General features: G+C 53.3%; 1 protein-coding gene across 2 annotated transcripts in view; it reads left to right on the forward strand.

The window, feature by feature from the left end:
* IQSEC2 (IQ motif and Sec7 domain ArfGEF 2) overlaps nt 1–15,921 on the forward strand; it is an 81,811-nt gene that overhangs the window by 20,784 nt on the left and 45,106 nt on the right. Inside the window, exon 2 of one of the 2 annotated variants that reach the window (XM_040631359.1) lies at nt 3,769–3,798. The exons of the other annotated variant lie outside the window; for it this stretch is intronic. Coding sequence (XP_040487293.1) covers nt 3,769–3,798 — 30 coding nt within the window. The remainder of the gene's footprint in view (nt 1–3,768; nt 3,799–15,921) is intronic. 2 annotated transcript variants of the gene reach the window in all.

Genomic DNA, 15,921 nt, shown 5'->3' on the forward strand with positions numbered 1-15,921 from the left:
CTTGTTTATCTAATTCCAGGTTCTTGGGGTGAGGCACCTTATTGTTTCCCCAGGTACTGTTTTCAGATGGCTCAGAGGACCGAAACCAGAGGCAGGGAACCAGTCAGGAGGTGAGGGTACAAACTCCAATATGGCAACTCAGGGGCGTACATTCTTTTCAGTTATTCTGCCCTGTTATCCCAATAAGCCCCTCACAGGTTCAGGAACTTTCAATATTTTGCCATTTATTGTCCCATCTGCCAGATTGCTTCTTGTACCTGGAAGCAGCACCATCAAAATCTTCCATCAGTGGTGCCTGACCGGCTCAGTGGGAAGAGGATGAGACTCTTGATCTCGGGATTGTGAGTTTGAGCCCCACATTGGGGGTAGAGATTACTCAAAATCCTTGGTCAGATTACATAGCCAAGTTTTTGGTTCAGAAAATGTGGTCACTGTACTCAGAGGCTTCAATAAGTTACTGTTTATTGAGGACCACTCCTGAGGATAGGAAGTGGCCCAGCTAAACCTTTTGAGAACCCTGGGGTCCCAAGTGGCCTTTCATTAGGAGAAGGCTGTGGAAGTAGCAGCAGAGATGGGTCTCTTCTCCTGACATGGACTGATAAAAGGAGGCCTGGTACCCTGGGTCTTTGGGTCTCTATGTAGACAGCTGAACCCAGTTGACACAAAAGAGAAACTCTGGCATTCTGAAGGAACGACATATTTTAGGGCCTGAAGATTGTCTGGAACTCAGCTAACATAGCGCCATTGTTTATAGGTGAGGAACCAAGGTCCATTGTTTATAGGTGACTTATCCAAGTCTGTGCTGCCTCCCAAAGAATGGTGGCTCGGCTCCGTGGAGTAAGAGGTAGACTGACCATTAGGCAGGGCATTAGCCCCAAAGAGGTATAGGAAAGGGCAGCATTAGTGGTGATTGTTATCTACACATAATTAATAATATACTAAATGTATAAGGGGCTGTAAACCTCTGAGGTGGGATGCACCCCTACATTGAGGGTCACACGATGCCATAGACCCTCAAACTAGTAAGAATCAGTCCACAGTGAGGAGAACTGGTTAATTCCTTCTGCATCATGGCTCAGAGCTCTTTTGCTGCCCTTAGCTGCTATCTTGAGGACTGTAACACATCCCATAGAAATGCTCTTGGAGGGGCACCTTGGTGGCTCAGCCGGTTAAGCATCTGCCTTCAACTCAGGTGAGGATCTCAGGGTCCTGGGATGGAGTCCTGAGCCGCCCCCCCACACCAGCCCCGAGCCCTGGAGCCCTGCGTTGGGCTCCCTGCTCAGTGGGGAGTCTGCTTCTCCCTTTCCTTCTGCCCCTCCCCCACCCGCTCCTACTCTCCCTTTCTCAAATAAATAAATAAAATCTTTTAAAAAAGAGAGAGAGAAATGCTTTTGGAGCAGAGGTGCCTATGTGATAACCTCGCAGAACAAAGAGCCCTAGACAGGAAGAGTCTGTCTTGACATTAGGGAAGTAGGATAAGGAAACTCACTTTAACGTTGCGTATGTGCCCAGCACTGAGCCCCTGGTACAGTGGAGAGTGGTGGTAAGAGCACGAGCTTTGGGGTTCATGCCAAGTTCCCCTACTTGTATGATGTGTGGCAAATCATTTCAACCTCTCTGAGTCTCAGTTCCCACATTGCAGGATCAAAGTAGATAATGTAAGGAAAGAGCTTGACACTGTGCCTGGTGCATAGCAGGGGCTCAGTGATTATTCACACGCTGATGGAGATGATTATATAGGTTGCTTATGCTCTAAAGTAGATTGGGGCAAGGTGGCCGGGCCCGCGAGCTCCTGGAAGGTTCATATTCCCAGGTCTGGGTCTGATTAAGTGTGTGCTGGGGGTTGGGGGTGGGGTGGTGAGAAGACAAACCTGCATGGAGCAGAGGGTTAGTGTTAGGGAGAGTGGCTGAGGGGCTTGACCTCAATTCTGTCGACAGCTGGGGAGTCATTGAAGTCAGACCCTCCGACCTGGCACCTGTGAATAATTGGGCCGGGCCTCAGGAGCAATCTTGCTGCTGCAGAGTGAGATGGAAAGTTTTAATAAATGTAAAAAGGTGCTCTGTGGCCCTGGTCCTCTGTCCTTTAGGGGGCTGTGAAGGCTAAAGGTTAGTGCCACTGTGCTTGGCTGAACATGCACCACGTGCCACGCAGACACTGTGCTAGGCGGAGCCTCACAGCCACCTGTTGAGAGGAGGAATTCTCTCCCCCACCCATTTTCCAAGTCAAAAAGCTCAGGCTGGGCATAGGGGAATGCTTTCCCCAGGATTATGTGGCTAATAAGTAGCAGAACTGGGTGCCTGGGTGGCTCAGATGGTTAGGTGTCTGCCTTGGGCTCAGGTCATGATCTCTGGGTCCTGGGATCGAGGCCCACCTCCTCTGGCTCCAGGTTCAGTGGGGAGTCTGCTTCTCCCTCTCCCTCTCCTCCTGCTCATGTGCTCTCTCTCTCTCTCTCTCTCTCTCAATTTCTCTGTCTCTCTATATTTCTCTGTCTCAAATGAATAAATAAAATCTTCAAAAAAAACTGGGAGCCCTGTACTCACACAGTTAGAGCTCCAGCACCCTGATGCTTGTCTGCCCCACCTTGCCCGTGAGGGCTCCATTCACTCTTCTAACAAATACTCCCTCCTGAGGTCCACCTCCTCTCCCTGTGCATCCCTCTCTCATTTTGCACCCAGCATAGATGATGTTCCTCTCACTGAGGTTGAGTCTTGGTTCTCTCACCTGAGGACAGAGCCTGTGATGTGTTATCTCTGTCTTCTCTGCCTGGGAAGAGGCTGGGCGGGGAGTGGGGAGGAGTGTGAGGGAGGAGGAAGGAGACAAAGGGGATGAGAAAGGCTGCTTCCCACACTTTCCCACTTCTTCCAAGTTCCCTGGTCCTTCTTCCTCCCCTTCCCCACCCCCAAGGCACCAGCTCCACTGTCCCAATCCTCCCCCCAACTCACTACACACCCCCCTCTAAGGAGGGGCAGCCAGAGGGGTGTGGTTCAGATTCCGCTCATTCTTCAGTTCCTTCAAAGCTGTCCTCCACTCCATTCTCTTCTCTCGCCCTTCCTTCACCTCTGAGGGGGCCTCACAATGAAGAAGGCAGACCAATGTAGTAGAAAGGAGCCCAGCAGCTGACTCACTTACCCCTCAGCCTCTTTCTCTTCATCTAGAAAATAAGCAGGTTGGACCAGGCAATTGGCAAAGCTTTTTCTATGTTGTTAATAATACCTGGCATTTGTCTGCTGGGTTCCAAAGGGCTTAATCATCCCAACAGCCCTGCCAGGATTGGCCTTGTGTTCCAAATGGGGAGACTGAGGCTCAGGTCTTGAGAAGGGAAGTGGCTTGCCTGGGTCACAGGGCTGGTACGTAGCAGAACCAATATCCAAGGTTAGGTCTCTCTGTGTTTAAAGCTTGAGCTGTGCCCTGGCCCACAGCTGCAGGCTGCCTCTCAGCCACTTGCATTTGGGCCTCACTTCTCCCTCTGACCCACCAGGCCCCACATGGTTGGTTCCTGGCACCTCTCTGACCTCACCACCTACCACTCCTCCCCTTGCTCGGTCCACCCCAGCCACACTGTCTCCCTCCCTGTCCCAACAACCCAGCCAGGCCCTTCACCATCTCCCAGCCTTCGCACTGGCTCTTCTCTGCATGAAATACCCTACCCCTCACATTTGTGACATGTGTTGGGCCGCAAGGCCATTGCATAGGGCCTGGGAGAAGAAGCATACGGAGCATATTGCTGATCGTTGGGTTTTTTTTTTTTTTTTCTGTTTCCCTTTCAGATCTGATGGTGAGAATTCCAGGACAGTCAGGTCAGTACCCCCTTTCTCTAGTAGCAGTTGGGAGATGGGACAGGGACTGGGGTTGGGCCCTCTGGTTGGTTACTAAGGGATCCATGGGCAGGGGCGGGGGTCAAGCCCAGGGGTTTTGTCCTGTTGGTATTAGGAGTGGGTATGGAGCAGAGTGGGAGGACTGGGGTGAGTGTGGCAGGTGCGGGAAGGGGGTTGAAAACTGTTCCTCAGTCTTTCTGACCCTAGCTCCTCTGGGCTGGGCTAAACCCCAGAGGGACTCATGGCTGCTGCCCAGACGGGAAAGCCAACCTGCAGAGAGGCCGGCTCTGGACCTGGGACCTTCTCCACCTTCTATGAAAGAAGTGGGGCTTCCCTGGTCCAGTGTTGGTGCTCCACCCCGAACTGCGCTGGCCCTGAGTAGTGGCATAAGGGTGGACTTTCGATGTGACACATTCTACACATTAGAAACATGCATTATGGTGAAAAGGGCACATTTTGTATTTACATGCTTGCTTAAAAAGGGTTTACAAGCTTCAGTAAGTTGTCACGGTGTGATCAGTCTGCCACTTGGGGAGGTGAGAGTAAAACTGGGATAAAGACAAGGGCTATTTGTACATTTCCCGGGCCTTAACCCATCAGAGGCTTGGCAAAGACACAAGTATCAAGGCTAGGGTCTATATGGGAATGATGGGGGACTCAGGCTGGGGCCCATTCAGTCTTAGCATTGAGGCCAGGGGCGATGTGGTTGGCCTCTGAGATGAGGGGGGCCCAGGTAACCGAAGCATGGGATGGATACACTGAGTCCCAGCCAGGGCTACACAGTGCCTAACTAGCACACACAGTGCCTTCATGAAGGGTGGAATCCACTGAGTGGCTCGGTGGGAGGAATGTTTCCTTTCTACAGGGCTACTGCAGCCTCTCACCGGGGTTCCCGGCTCAGGGAGCAGAGCTCAGTTTGCATGTCAGCCCCCATTTGTGGCCTCTTGGCTGTGAACCCTTGCACAGGGCACAGCTTGCCTGACCATATACAGCAGCCCAGGTCCTGCCATTCAGGTAGCAGATGTGGGAGGGGGGCTGAGGATTGCAGCATACAGCCGAGAGTGCAGTGCGTCATGAGACACACGGCGTCCTGGCGTCCCAGGCAGGGGCCGTGGGACAAGCACGCTGATGCCTAGGGCCAAGGTAGGGGCTGTGGCAAGCGGGAAGGCAGGAGACTGTGATGGAGGCAGTCAGGCCCAGCGTCCAGGCAAAGAGTACACGACAAGATGCAATTAGTCCCAGCAGGCAGCCAAGGAGTACGGCTCGGGCACAGCCTGTCCTAGCGTTTAAGAAGGCACTAGTTTAGCAAAGGACACGGATCCCGCTGTCCCACTGCGGGTTTGGAGAAAAGCAACCGAGCATGGCTCTGAGCACTGATAGCTCTGCTACTCGTCAAGGAACCTGATCAAAGGCATCTCTAGCTCCCAGCTCTCCCCAGCAGGGAAGTTCCTGGGACCCATAGCTCCCGGTGTTTACTAATGATCATAATCATAAGTCATGATGACATGCATTGGGACTTTACAACTTAACAAAAGTTGTCAGGGACTTTCTTTTGTTTGATCCCCCCAGTGACACTGTAGGTGGAACCTGGGCTGGCCTTATCACTGTTTTACAGTTGAAGAAACTGAAGCTTGGGCTGGTTATGGGTTTTGCCTACAGCCACGCAACGAATAGATGGCTGGGCCGGGATTCAAACCCAGGTCTGCCTGGCACCAAGCCCAGAGCCCTGCCCACGCTGCCACTGCGGGAGCTCTTGACAGCCTTGCAGATAATAATAATCCTCCTCATCATCATCCTAATATTAGTAATAATAGCGGTTATCATTTGCTTCTCACATATTAAGAACTCTGAACATGATCTTATTTAATGCTCCCAACAGCCCTGTTAGACATGGATTGGGATCCCTGATTTACAGATGAGGAAAATGAGGTGCCCCAGAGGGTCAGCGCCTTGCCCGAGAAAAGAAGAGCAAGAGGTCAGGGTGGCACCACTCTGACTCATACATACCCTGTGCTGTCTGGTTCCAAAGCCAGCATTTGGTTTACTAAGACGTGCTGCGCGACATCCGTCTTGGGCCCATAGTCCAGGAGGCTACGGGGGCCTTGAGGACTCAGCAGTTGAGAAGCAAGGGTCACACTTGGGCTGTGGAAGGGTCCTAAAACATAGCACCTGTGGGGCAAGATCAGGCAAACGTGGTGGGAAGACCCTGGAACTTGGAACCAGGGCTGGGGGGGGACCGTGTGAGGACGCTCCCAGGACCCCACATAGATGTTGTGCTCACTTCAGTTAGGGATCAGGGAGAGCTTCCTGGAGAAGGCAGACTCTGACCCCAGCTGTGGAGGACTGACATGCAGACTCTGCGTGGCCGTGGGGGTGGTTCACATCGCTGGAAGTGGAACCAGCTTGCTTCCGAAGTGAGGGCAGGATCAGAGCAGGCGCAGGGGATTGGGCTGAAACAGATCTGGGCAGGAAAAGAGCTAATGTTAAAGTTCAGAACACGGACTGGGCCTGGGTCAGATACCTTCTGTCATCAGTGGGACCAGGGAAGGCTGGAGGAGAGAGACTGGGCTCTGCAGGGTAGCAAGGGGAGTGACTGGATCCGGACAGAGGGGCTCCATTTATAGCTAGGTCACTTTCTAGTTATGTGACTTTGGACAAGTCTGTTCATCCCTTGGAGCCCCAGTGTCCTCATCTAATAAACATCGTGTGTCTGTGTCTGTAAAAGGGAAAGGTTTAGGTGGGCAGAAGAAACGCCAAGGATTGGGGCTAGGCCTTGGCTATTGTGCAACAGAGCAGCAAGGAGGGAGCAGGGTCGGTAGATCGAAAACCACCGAGGCCTGAGGGCTTCTAAGTATGAGGTGCCAGAGGAAGTGGGGAGTCTAATGAGAGCTGCACAGCTGGTGTTGCGTGAGGGCTGTGGGCAGAGGAAGGTGCCCGGACTTCCTGTGGATTTGTGAGAAGTTGTCAAGGCTACAGGCACTTGAAACCAAGGTCCGCAGAGGGCGATGGCTGAAGTTCACAAAGCTAGCTCTCAGGGAGCCTGCTTCCTAGCTGTGCGCTCTCTGCAAAGTCACTGAACTTCTCTGATCCTTGGCTTCTTCACCTGTGAAATGGGGACAACAATTCTGACTTCTCTGGGTTAGATGAGAGAAATGGAAATAAAACAGTGTTCAGCATATGATAGTGCTCAATACAGTGTCGTGCCCTCTGCCCTCGTCTACCCCAATCCATTGTCTTTTACTGGAGAGTCAAGCTTGAGGAATGTGGAGATGTGCCCCCAGAGGTAGGAGGGGCCGTACCTCTGCCACCAGAAGGTGAGGGAGCCCGGGGTTTAGAGGCACCGCCGTGGTAGGGAGGGTCAGGCTGAAACGAGGGGGCCTTGGGGACCAGGCTGGGGTTGCCAGGCACGCAAGGATGAGAGCCGAGGAGGTGGCCTGTTGCTAGGGAAGGAGGGAGGAGGTGGGGGAGCCACTGACACCCGCAGAGCCAGGGATGTCCCCATGGCAACGGGAGCCGCTGCATTGGGGAGGAGAAGTGGGAGGAGGAGCCACTGCTGGCTCAGTTCCCAGAGGAGGCCTCCCACTCCGGGCCTCAGTGCCCCCATCTGTCTGACCGAGTTTGGATTAGATCATCTCTAAGATTCTTCCTTGTTTTGACCTCCTGGCAGTCTGGGGTGGCTGAGACCTCACGGACCTCCCGAGGCTCCCCCAGCCATATGTCTCAGACGCCACCAGTCCCGGGAGGCAACCCAGCTGTGTCCAGGTCTTCCCTCCCAAGCCGCCTCCTGTTTGGTGGCATAGCCTGGTGGCCCGCCCTGCCCAGCTCTCTGTTCCCATCACGTCCTGTGCCTGGAACCCTGTCACTTAGTGTCTGCTGAATCCTTTCTGGCTCTGGGGGCCCAACTCCAGTCCTGCTCACTCTGGGAAGCCTTCCCTGGCTGCCCTGATCCACCCTGCCTGCTTCCTCCCTCCTGGGATGCTCTGGCCCCAAAGGTCTGAGCTTCTCCTTGCTGCCCTGAGTATTCACTGCTCCATTTACCGGGCAGCTTCTAAGGGCTGGGCTCCACACGGGATGCTTGACAGGCTCAAATCTTTACAGTAAATCTCTGGTGTCACATCACGAATCCCCATTTTTCGGATGAGGCAGTGCTCTGTGAGCTTTTGCGACTTTGAGGTTCCCCGGGGACTGCGTGGTGGAACCAGGCTTGGAACTTGGTTCTGTGTAATTGCTGCTACCCCGGGCCTGAGGTGGGGTGTTAGCAGCGGCAGCATTTAGTGAACATTAGCTAAAGCTATTACGTGCCAGGCACCCTGCTGGCCACTTTACCTATACTCTCTCATTTAATCTCCATAATAATGCTATCAGGTGTATATTCTCGTCATTTTATCAGTGAGGAGACTAATCTTCGCTGAAATCATTTATCCCGCAGGAGAACTAGGATAGGAATTCAGACCATCAGAGTTGGAGTCACCACACTGTACAGGAGTCAACCCAATGGAATTCCAGAAGCACATAGAGCATTGCCTGTGTACTAGACCTGTGGTGGATGGTCTTTTGGGGGTTGGGAGGGACAAAAGTGGGGTAGAGACACAAGTGAGCTGGCTCTGGCAAGCCCATATGGGAGGGTGCTGAAAAGGAGAAGCCAGTTGTAAGGACAAGAGTCTGGAGTGGGTAGAGCTGGGATGTCAGTGGGATAGAGGAGAATGGGGGGAAGTTGGGTAATTTTCCCAAAGGAGTTGCCATTCCAGGAAGCTCATGAGGAACAAGAAGGGGTAAGAGGGTCTTCCCTCCCTTTCCTGTTTGTGTTCCCCTGCCTCTGCCTGGCCCAGCCCCAGGAAGTGGGTGACCCCTAAGCTGGCTGCGTGCCTGGTTGGCACCAAAATAAACTTGCCTTCTCTCTCTTCCCCTCCCCTTGCCTCTGTCCCCTCTGTCCTGGCTTTAATTAGCAGCCCTGGGGATGAGTCACTTGGCAGCTGGGGAGGGAGGCTTCACAGAGCCCAGTCAAGCCTCGACTCCTGCCCCGAGCCTCGCGGGCAGTGCCACTGTGTTCATGCGTGTCGGTGCACTCCGGTGTGCCACCCGGTTCCGTGTCCATGTGGGTGCGGAGAGCACAGGGGCACTGGCACGTGTCCTTGTGCGTCTGGGTGTCTGCGCAAAAGCATATCTAGTCATCGCTGCCCTTGTTTCTGCATGCCACTGAATGTCATCGTGTGTGTGTGTGTGTGTGGCTATAGCGTGTGTCTGTGGTAGCAAGTGTCAGGAAATGAGGGAGCATTTGAGTGAGCAAACACAAACACTTTATAATTGCCTTCCCCGCTCCCTGCATAATGTTCCCTATGCGGTCTTGCTTATGCAAGCCCTGCACTTATATCCCCAATTTTCCCTTGTCTTAGTCTGGGTACATTTTGTTGCAGGGAACAGAAACCCACTCAAACTCGCTCCAGAATAAAGAGTGGGGGGGGGGACTATTGTGAGGCTCCATCTCACAGAATCTGAGAAATGAAGTATATATAGCCAGGCCTCACACCAACTGGAAGCAAGACCAAGAAGTCAAGGACCAAGATTTCTCTCCCTCTCTCTCTCTGCATCTCCCAGGCCCATGTCTCGTTCTCTCTGTAGCTCATGGCTTGCTTGATCCCTGTCATCTCTTAGTCACTGACTTGTCTCTCTGGACTAGCCTCCTCTGCTTTCACACGACTTGCTGTGGCTGGCAGCTCACAAGCTATGTGACCTTCTGGCTTAAGGGTCCATTCCATATGACTGCGGTGTTTCTGTCCAGCCTGTGGTAACACAAAACAACAAGGAGCTGTGGGGGGGAGTCAGTTCTGTTAGAAGTGGGTGAGGGGAGACAGGTCAAATACTTCCACAGTGAGCAGTTTTTCTGGGTGCGTAAGTGAGGTCAGTGCCTGGGGTGGGACAGTCTGCTCAGAGCCCACGGTGCTAAGATTGCCCATCCATCAAGACTTCCGTTCCTACTCTAATGCAAGTTGACCTTTTCTCACTGTGCTTTCAATTTCCGTGTTCTTTTCTTAAAACACCCCATTTTATCGAAATAATTCCCCCCTTTAAATGCCAGAACAGCTTTTAAGTGCACAGTGAATATTACCGTTGCTATCAGTGTGTGGTGATTTTCATAACCTCGGAACAACTGGCGTCAGTGCTCATCAGGGTACCAGCTGCTACTGAGTTCTTGGTTGCTTTGGGAATTTTCACATTTTATTAGTGCAGTGACTGAATTTATAGTTATCTGCAGTATATAATTACAAGCACACATTATCAATATTATCAGCTTGACGCTTGAGCTTACTTTTCCATTAATACAAACCCCTGCAGTTTTATATTAATTACAGAGAGAATTAATGACCTCTTAGACAAGTTTTCACCTATGAGTAAAGAGTTTGGAACCAGCTGTGCCCATTATGTCTGCTCTCCAGACGCAGGGCCAATGCCCACGGCCTTGGCCTCACATCCTCTGGCTGAGACTTGGAGGCTGCCCACCGCCTCCCCAGGGCCTCCTGTTTCTGGCCTGGCACATAGAAGGTGCTGTTGTTATTTTTAATAAGAATGATAGTTTTCTCATGATCGTTAAAGCCATCTTCCACGTGTAAATGGTAAATGTGAGTGGGAGACGCCATCCCAGATTCCGGGCAGGGTCTCCTTCAACTTCTCTCCCCTCCCCTCCTTTTTTTTTTTTAACTCTTCCAAATATTAATAATTGCTTTGATCCACAAAATGTCTGCTGCATATTAGGTACTGCCAGGGAGCATTTGGCACACATTCTCTTTAAGCCTCTCGGCCACCCTGCCAAGTAGAGGTGATTATGTGTACTTTACCGCTGTGGGGAAACTGAAGCCTGTGGAGGTAAAGGGACTTGCCAGAGTCATCCATCCACCCACCCTCCCACCCACCTGTCCACCCATCCATCCATCCATTCATCCATCTATCCATTCATTCCCTCAAGGATGATTTATTGAGCACCTCCAATGTGCCAGGCACTGCGCTAAATTAGAAGCAGTTGATACAACGATGAATAAGAGTCCTGCTCTGAGGAGACTCACTGTCCAGTAGGGAAACAGACAAGAAAACAGACAATTACCGGGGAAGTGCAGGGCGGGAACCTCTCAGAAGTGTACCCAACCCAGCCTGAGGGTCAGGGAGGCTTCTCTAAGCTGACATCTAAGCTGAGACTGGGAGGACAAGTAGGAATTGGCCAGGTGAGCAGTGAGGGTGGGGCGAGGCGAAGTGGAGAGTCGGAGCAGAGCAGAAAATGTTATGCCACGACTGTGGGAGGCGTGTTTGGCGCCTGCATTTGTGAAGAACTAAAGCTGTATCTGCAGAGGAATGGGGCTGTCGTGAGAAATGGTCTGGAACGGGAGCAGAAGGTAAATTGGGAAGCTGTAACTGGGACTCTGGTCAATTAGGCCCAGAGCTGAGGAGCTGCAGGCCCCAGGAGCAGAGTTTCTCTGCTTCCCTGCGCACCTGGTCCTGGGGCCGCCTTGGGGCCGCCTGGGCAGCATCAGGCCGTGATTGCAGTGGCTGCAGTGCCCTCTAGTGTCTACCAGCCCATCTTGCAACCTCCGCCGCAGGGTGGATTGTCTACCACACTTACTGACCCGTGTGACTAGGAGCCCTGTGCTGGGTGCTGGGGACACGGCGATAAATAAGCCCCAGCCCCTGTCTCCACAGGGCTCCTGGCCCAGAAGGAGCAACAGCACGTGAACAGGCGATGCTGAGACAAGCGCAAGGTGGGAAGGAAACAGGGGAGAGAGGTCAGGGCGGGTCCCCAGAGGGCACAGCCTCTAAGCTGACTTGTGAAGAACAAAGGGGAGCTAGCGAGGTGGAGAGGGGGCAGTGGGAGTTGGGGGTGGGGAATGGCTTTTTGAGCAGAGGCAAAGAGAAGGCTTGGACAGCCGTGTGGTTGAGAATGTAAGTGCTTCTGTCTCGGTGGAGTACTGGTTGAAGATGGGGGGGGAGAAGGCTGAGACTAGTTGGAGGGTGGGGGGTAGCAGCCAGCTCAGAGAAGGTCCCAGGGTGCCTCCCTCTAGCTTATGGTTGACGCTTAGTGAATGGAATCATATAAGGTGCTTCCCTGCCCTTTGGGGATCATAAACCCGTGTGAGGATCTGATGAAAGCTATTCTCTCCCCCCCAGACATGCTGTTACTCATTAATATTTTCCATGCAACTTCAAGGGCTTCAGAGATACTCCCTCTCCCCACAATGGGGGCGCCCACGAACCACAGGCTGCCAAACTGCTCTTAGTATCAATACTGAAACTTTACCGTGGCCTCCGTGGCTCTGCATGATTGGACCCCTGCCTAGATCTCCAGTCTTGCCTCTCTCCCCTTTGTTTTTTTCCGCTCAGCTGTGTTGGCCTCCTCGCAGTTCTTGGAAATACCGCCTCAGGTCTTTTGTCCAAGTTGTTTCCTCAGCCTGGAACACTCTCCCCTGCTACCACCACTTTTTGCCCAGCTTAATTCCATTCATTGGTGAATGTCTGTCTTCTCTGGGATACAAGCTCCATGAGATCAGGCCCAGTGCCTGGTCCACAGGATCTGTTAAATAAGGGAGTGAAGGCCCCTCCAGTGCCCTGTGGCTGGGGTCAAGCTCCTCACCTTTAATTCTTCTTCCTTTCAGCCACGGGGTCATCACACGAGTCTACCCAACATTCTCAGATATGTCTGAATTCCAGGAGTGGCTCAGAGATGTTTTCCTAGAATTCTCCCCTTCCTTGAAACAAATAGGCTTCCCCGTGGGTCTCCCCTGTCTTACTGGGAGAGGGGTCAGACTCTTTCAGGCTCAAGCTGACTCTTCATCATAGATGTACATTCATTTCACTGAATCCTCACAAGAACCCACGAGGTAGAAATTGCCACTTGTCTCTTAGAGATAAGGAAACTGAGCCTCAGAGGGGTTATCCAGCTAGGAAGTGGTAGAGCTGGGACTTGCACTCGCTCTTACCAGGCACCCCAGTGTAGGCTCTTTGCCTCACCACAGAGCGAAAGGAGCTTGCGCTGGGTCACACAACCTCAGCCATAAAGCCGGGACTAGCATTTCTGTCTCTCAGCTCCTACCAGGCCAAGAGGAAGGTCTGGGCCAGGGGTGTGTGGGGACAGGGCACAGCTGCTGCAGGAGTGAGAAGGGCTGCTGAAGGAGAGAGAAAAAAGCAGGGGTTGAGGCTGGAGCCGCGCCTGGAGGACAGGGGATTTAGAGGGTGGTAAGAGGGAGAGGAGGCCACGACCGGCCCACAGATGCCAACTTTGCGGTGGTCCGGAGGGCCTCTCTCTCTCAGCGGCTTTGGCTTTCTTGAGAGGAACCAGCTGCCCCGGCAGGGAGGCAGGAAGACAGGAAGGCTGGCCTGTTGCCTGTCAGTTCCTATTCCTTCTAGATCACTGCCCCCCTGGCCCCTCCCAGGGCCGCCTTCTGCTCAGAACAGCCAGGGGCCTAGACTCTGGGGCCATGAAAGGACAGGAGCACTCTGAGCTGGAGCTGTGGGCCTCTTCAGGAAACCCCCCTCCCCAATCCTTCACATGTCCAAATTCTCTCCTTTCTCCGGCTGCACCCATATGGAGGAGAGAGAGAGACAGAGATGATTGTGATAGGTAGGTGGGGAGTCAGGGCATCTGGATTCTAGTCTGACTGGCTGTGTGAACATTAGCAAGACTCTTCCTCTCTCTAGGCCTCAATTTCCCCATCTGTCAAGTCAGGCAGGGCAGTTTCCTTGGGAGAAGAGCCTCTTGATCCAGAACGGCGTTTCTTCTGATTTTTGCTCTTCTCTTCAGGGAGCATTTCTCTTAGCCAGTCCAGGAAACAACACAGGAGAGAATGAGAGCTTATTGCAGCGGTCAGGAATATTGGCCAGGGCCTCATCTTGATTTCCCCAAATGGTTGATTTGAATATTACTTGATCTGGAACATCCGGGCACAACAAGAAAACAAGAGTCTCTTTAATTGTGGAGAAGATGAGAATGTTTGTTGAAAAGCTTCTATGGAAAGATTTCTGTATTCACAAGGCAGCAATATGACAGAGGGGACAGACTCCACATCTGGGGAATGGCCAAACCAGGTCTTGATCTTGAGGTTCTGCCACTTAGTAGCTGTAGTACCTGTGCCCAATTACCTAACATCTCTGGTTCAGTTTTTTCCTCAGGAGAGTGGGGCTAGTGACACATACTTAAGAGGGTGCTTGGGGAGATTCCAGCAAAGATGTATATAGGGAGCCTAGCCTGGGTTTGGCCCAGAGGAGTCACTGTGAGTTCTCAAAACTGCTTCCTCTTACTTGGAGTTCCCAGCCCTCCTGGGGGAGCAGGGGAAGGAGCAAAGTTTCCAGTTGCAGTCTGGCCTACCGCCCGGCTGGCCTGGCCCCGCCTCCTTGGTTCCTCCTTCTAGGGAAGGGCTGGGGAGGAGGGGGTGGTGACACAGTGGAGGCACCGCCCGGCCAGGGGGCCTGGACCCATGGAGCCCCCCGGGAGGAGTAGCAGGTAGGAAACTAGCCCCCTCCACCTTGCAGCCTGACCCCCTCCTTCCCTGCCCCGGCCTGGACGTGGTCCTTGGGCTGCTGATTCAGCAGCCTCCTGGCTTCCTGGTTCCTGGCTCCCCTCTTGGACTCTTGGAGGCCTTTGGCTTGGGGAGGGAGTTAGCGAGAGTGGGTGAGCGCATGGACATCTGGGTGCCCAGCGTTGTAAGGACACTGGAGCCCTGAGCAGCACAGTCTGTGGGCCTTATGAGGGGTGTAACGAGTGGCTGCCTTGGCATGCTAGCCTGGCTCAGCACTGCAGGGCTCCGCATAGCCGCTGAGATTCTCTGATACGAACATTCCAGCAGCTGAAGGGGCTCTACCTCTCAGGTTTAATGAGATAATGAGTCAAGAACTGGGGCTCATGACTGGCACATAGATGGCACTTGAAAAACAGTTGTTCTGATGATGATGATTACTTCAGAGTCTCTGACAAGAACAGTCTCAGATTCTAAGATCTCTATAAGGATCTAAGATTTGGGCATCCTCAAAATCACAAGTGAGATACTGGGTAGCTGGAATGGCCTGCAGCCACATTTCCTGGCCTTTTCTTGCGCTTTGGAACAGCTAGGCCCTGACCACAACCTGCCTTCAGGGGCTTGTGGGGGACAGGGGCTGGGTGACCTGAAAGGGCCAGCTCCACTCTCAGCGTCCACCCTGCACTGGATAAACCAGGCCCTCAGCCTCACTACCCTACTGCCTCCCCCCCCCCCGCCCCCCGGCCCATTCTCTGGACTTTAATCGTGGGAAGCAGGAGGCACAGGGGCCTTTGGACCCTGCACTAGGGGTGGGGGCACAGTGCCGGGGGGGTGGGGGGGGTGGGGGGGTGGAGTGTGGGCTCTGCCCTGGGCTGGGGGCACAGCACTGGCCTTGGAAGCCAAGACTCCTGCTGGGAACGACCCTGTCCTCTGGCTCACTGGGCCCCACCCACCCACTCAGCGCCAGTCCCATCCTGTCACCTAGACCACTGAGACCTTCTCAGCTCTCCTCCGCCCTCGCCTCTCCTCTCCTTTGCTCTGGGGCTCTCTGCCTCTGCCTGTCTTCTCTCTGTGTCTTTTGTCTCGCCCTTTCTCTGTCTTCCTCTTTCTCTGTCTTTCTCCTTTTCTGTCTCACCCTTTCCTTGTCTCTTTCGGTTTCTCTCTGTCCCTTTCCCTCTCTTCCCTACAGTGTTTCCTCCACCCACCTGGCCTGGGTTCTTCCCCCTCTTTGGATCCAGAGCCTCTTCTCTCTCCATCTCTTCCTCCCTTCTTATAAGGGGTCTTCTATAAGGGGGAGCCCCCCCAATACAGCTTTTCCCTTTCTCTTTCATCCCCCCTCCCCTCCCCTCTTCCCTACCCGTGTGGCGTCTGGTGTGAGGAGGGCTCCCTTCCCCCTTCCCTGCTGTGGTGTCCCAGTGTCTCCGTGGCTCAGGTCCCCATGGAGTCACCTGGAACACAGGAGGCCCAGACCGGCTCTTTTGTCTCTGCTGCCCCCTGTTGTCGTTGTGTTCTGTTTGTGGTTTGAGTGCCGTCCTCTCTTTCTTGACTTTGTGGTTTTTTTCTTTTTTTCTTCCTTCCTTCCTTCCTTCCTTCCTTCCTTCCTTCCTTCCTT

Source organism: Ursus maritimus (assembly GCF_017311325.1).
Source record: "Ursus maritimus isolate PB19 chromosome X unlocalized genomic scaffold, ASM1731132v1 scaffold_X1, whole genome shotgun sequence".
Classification (NCBI taxonomy): Eukaryota; Metazoa; Chordata; class Mammalia; order Carnivora; family Ursidae; genus Ursus; species Ursus maritimus.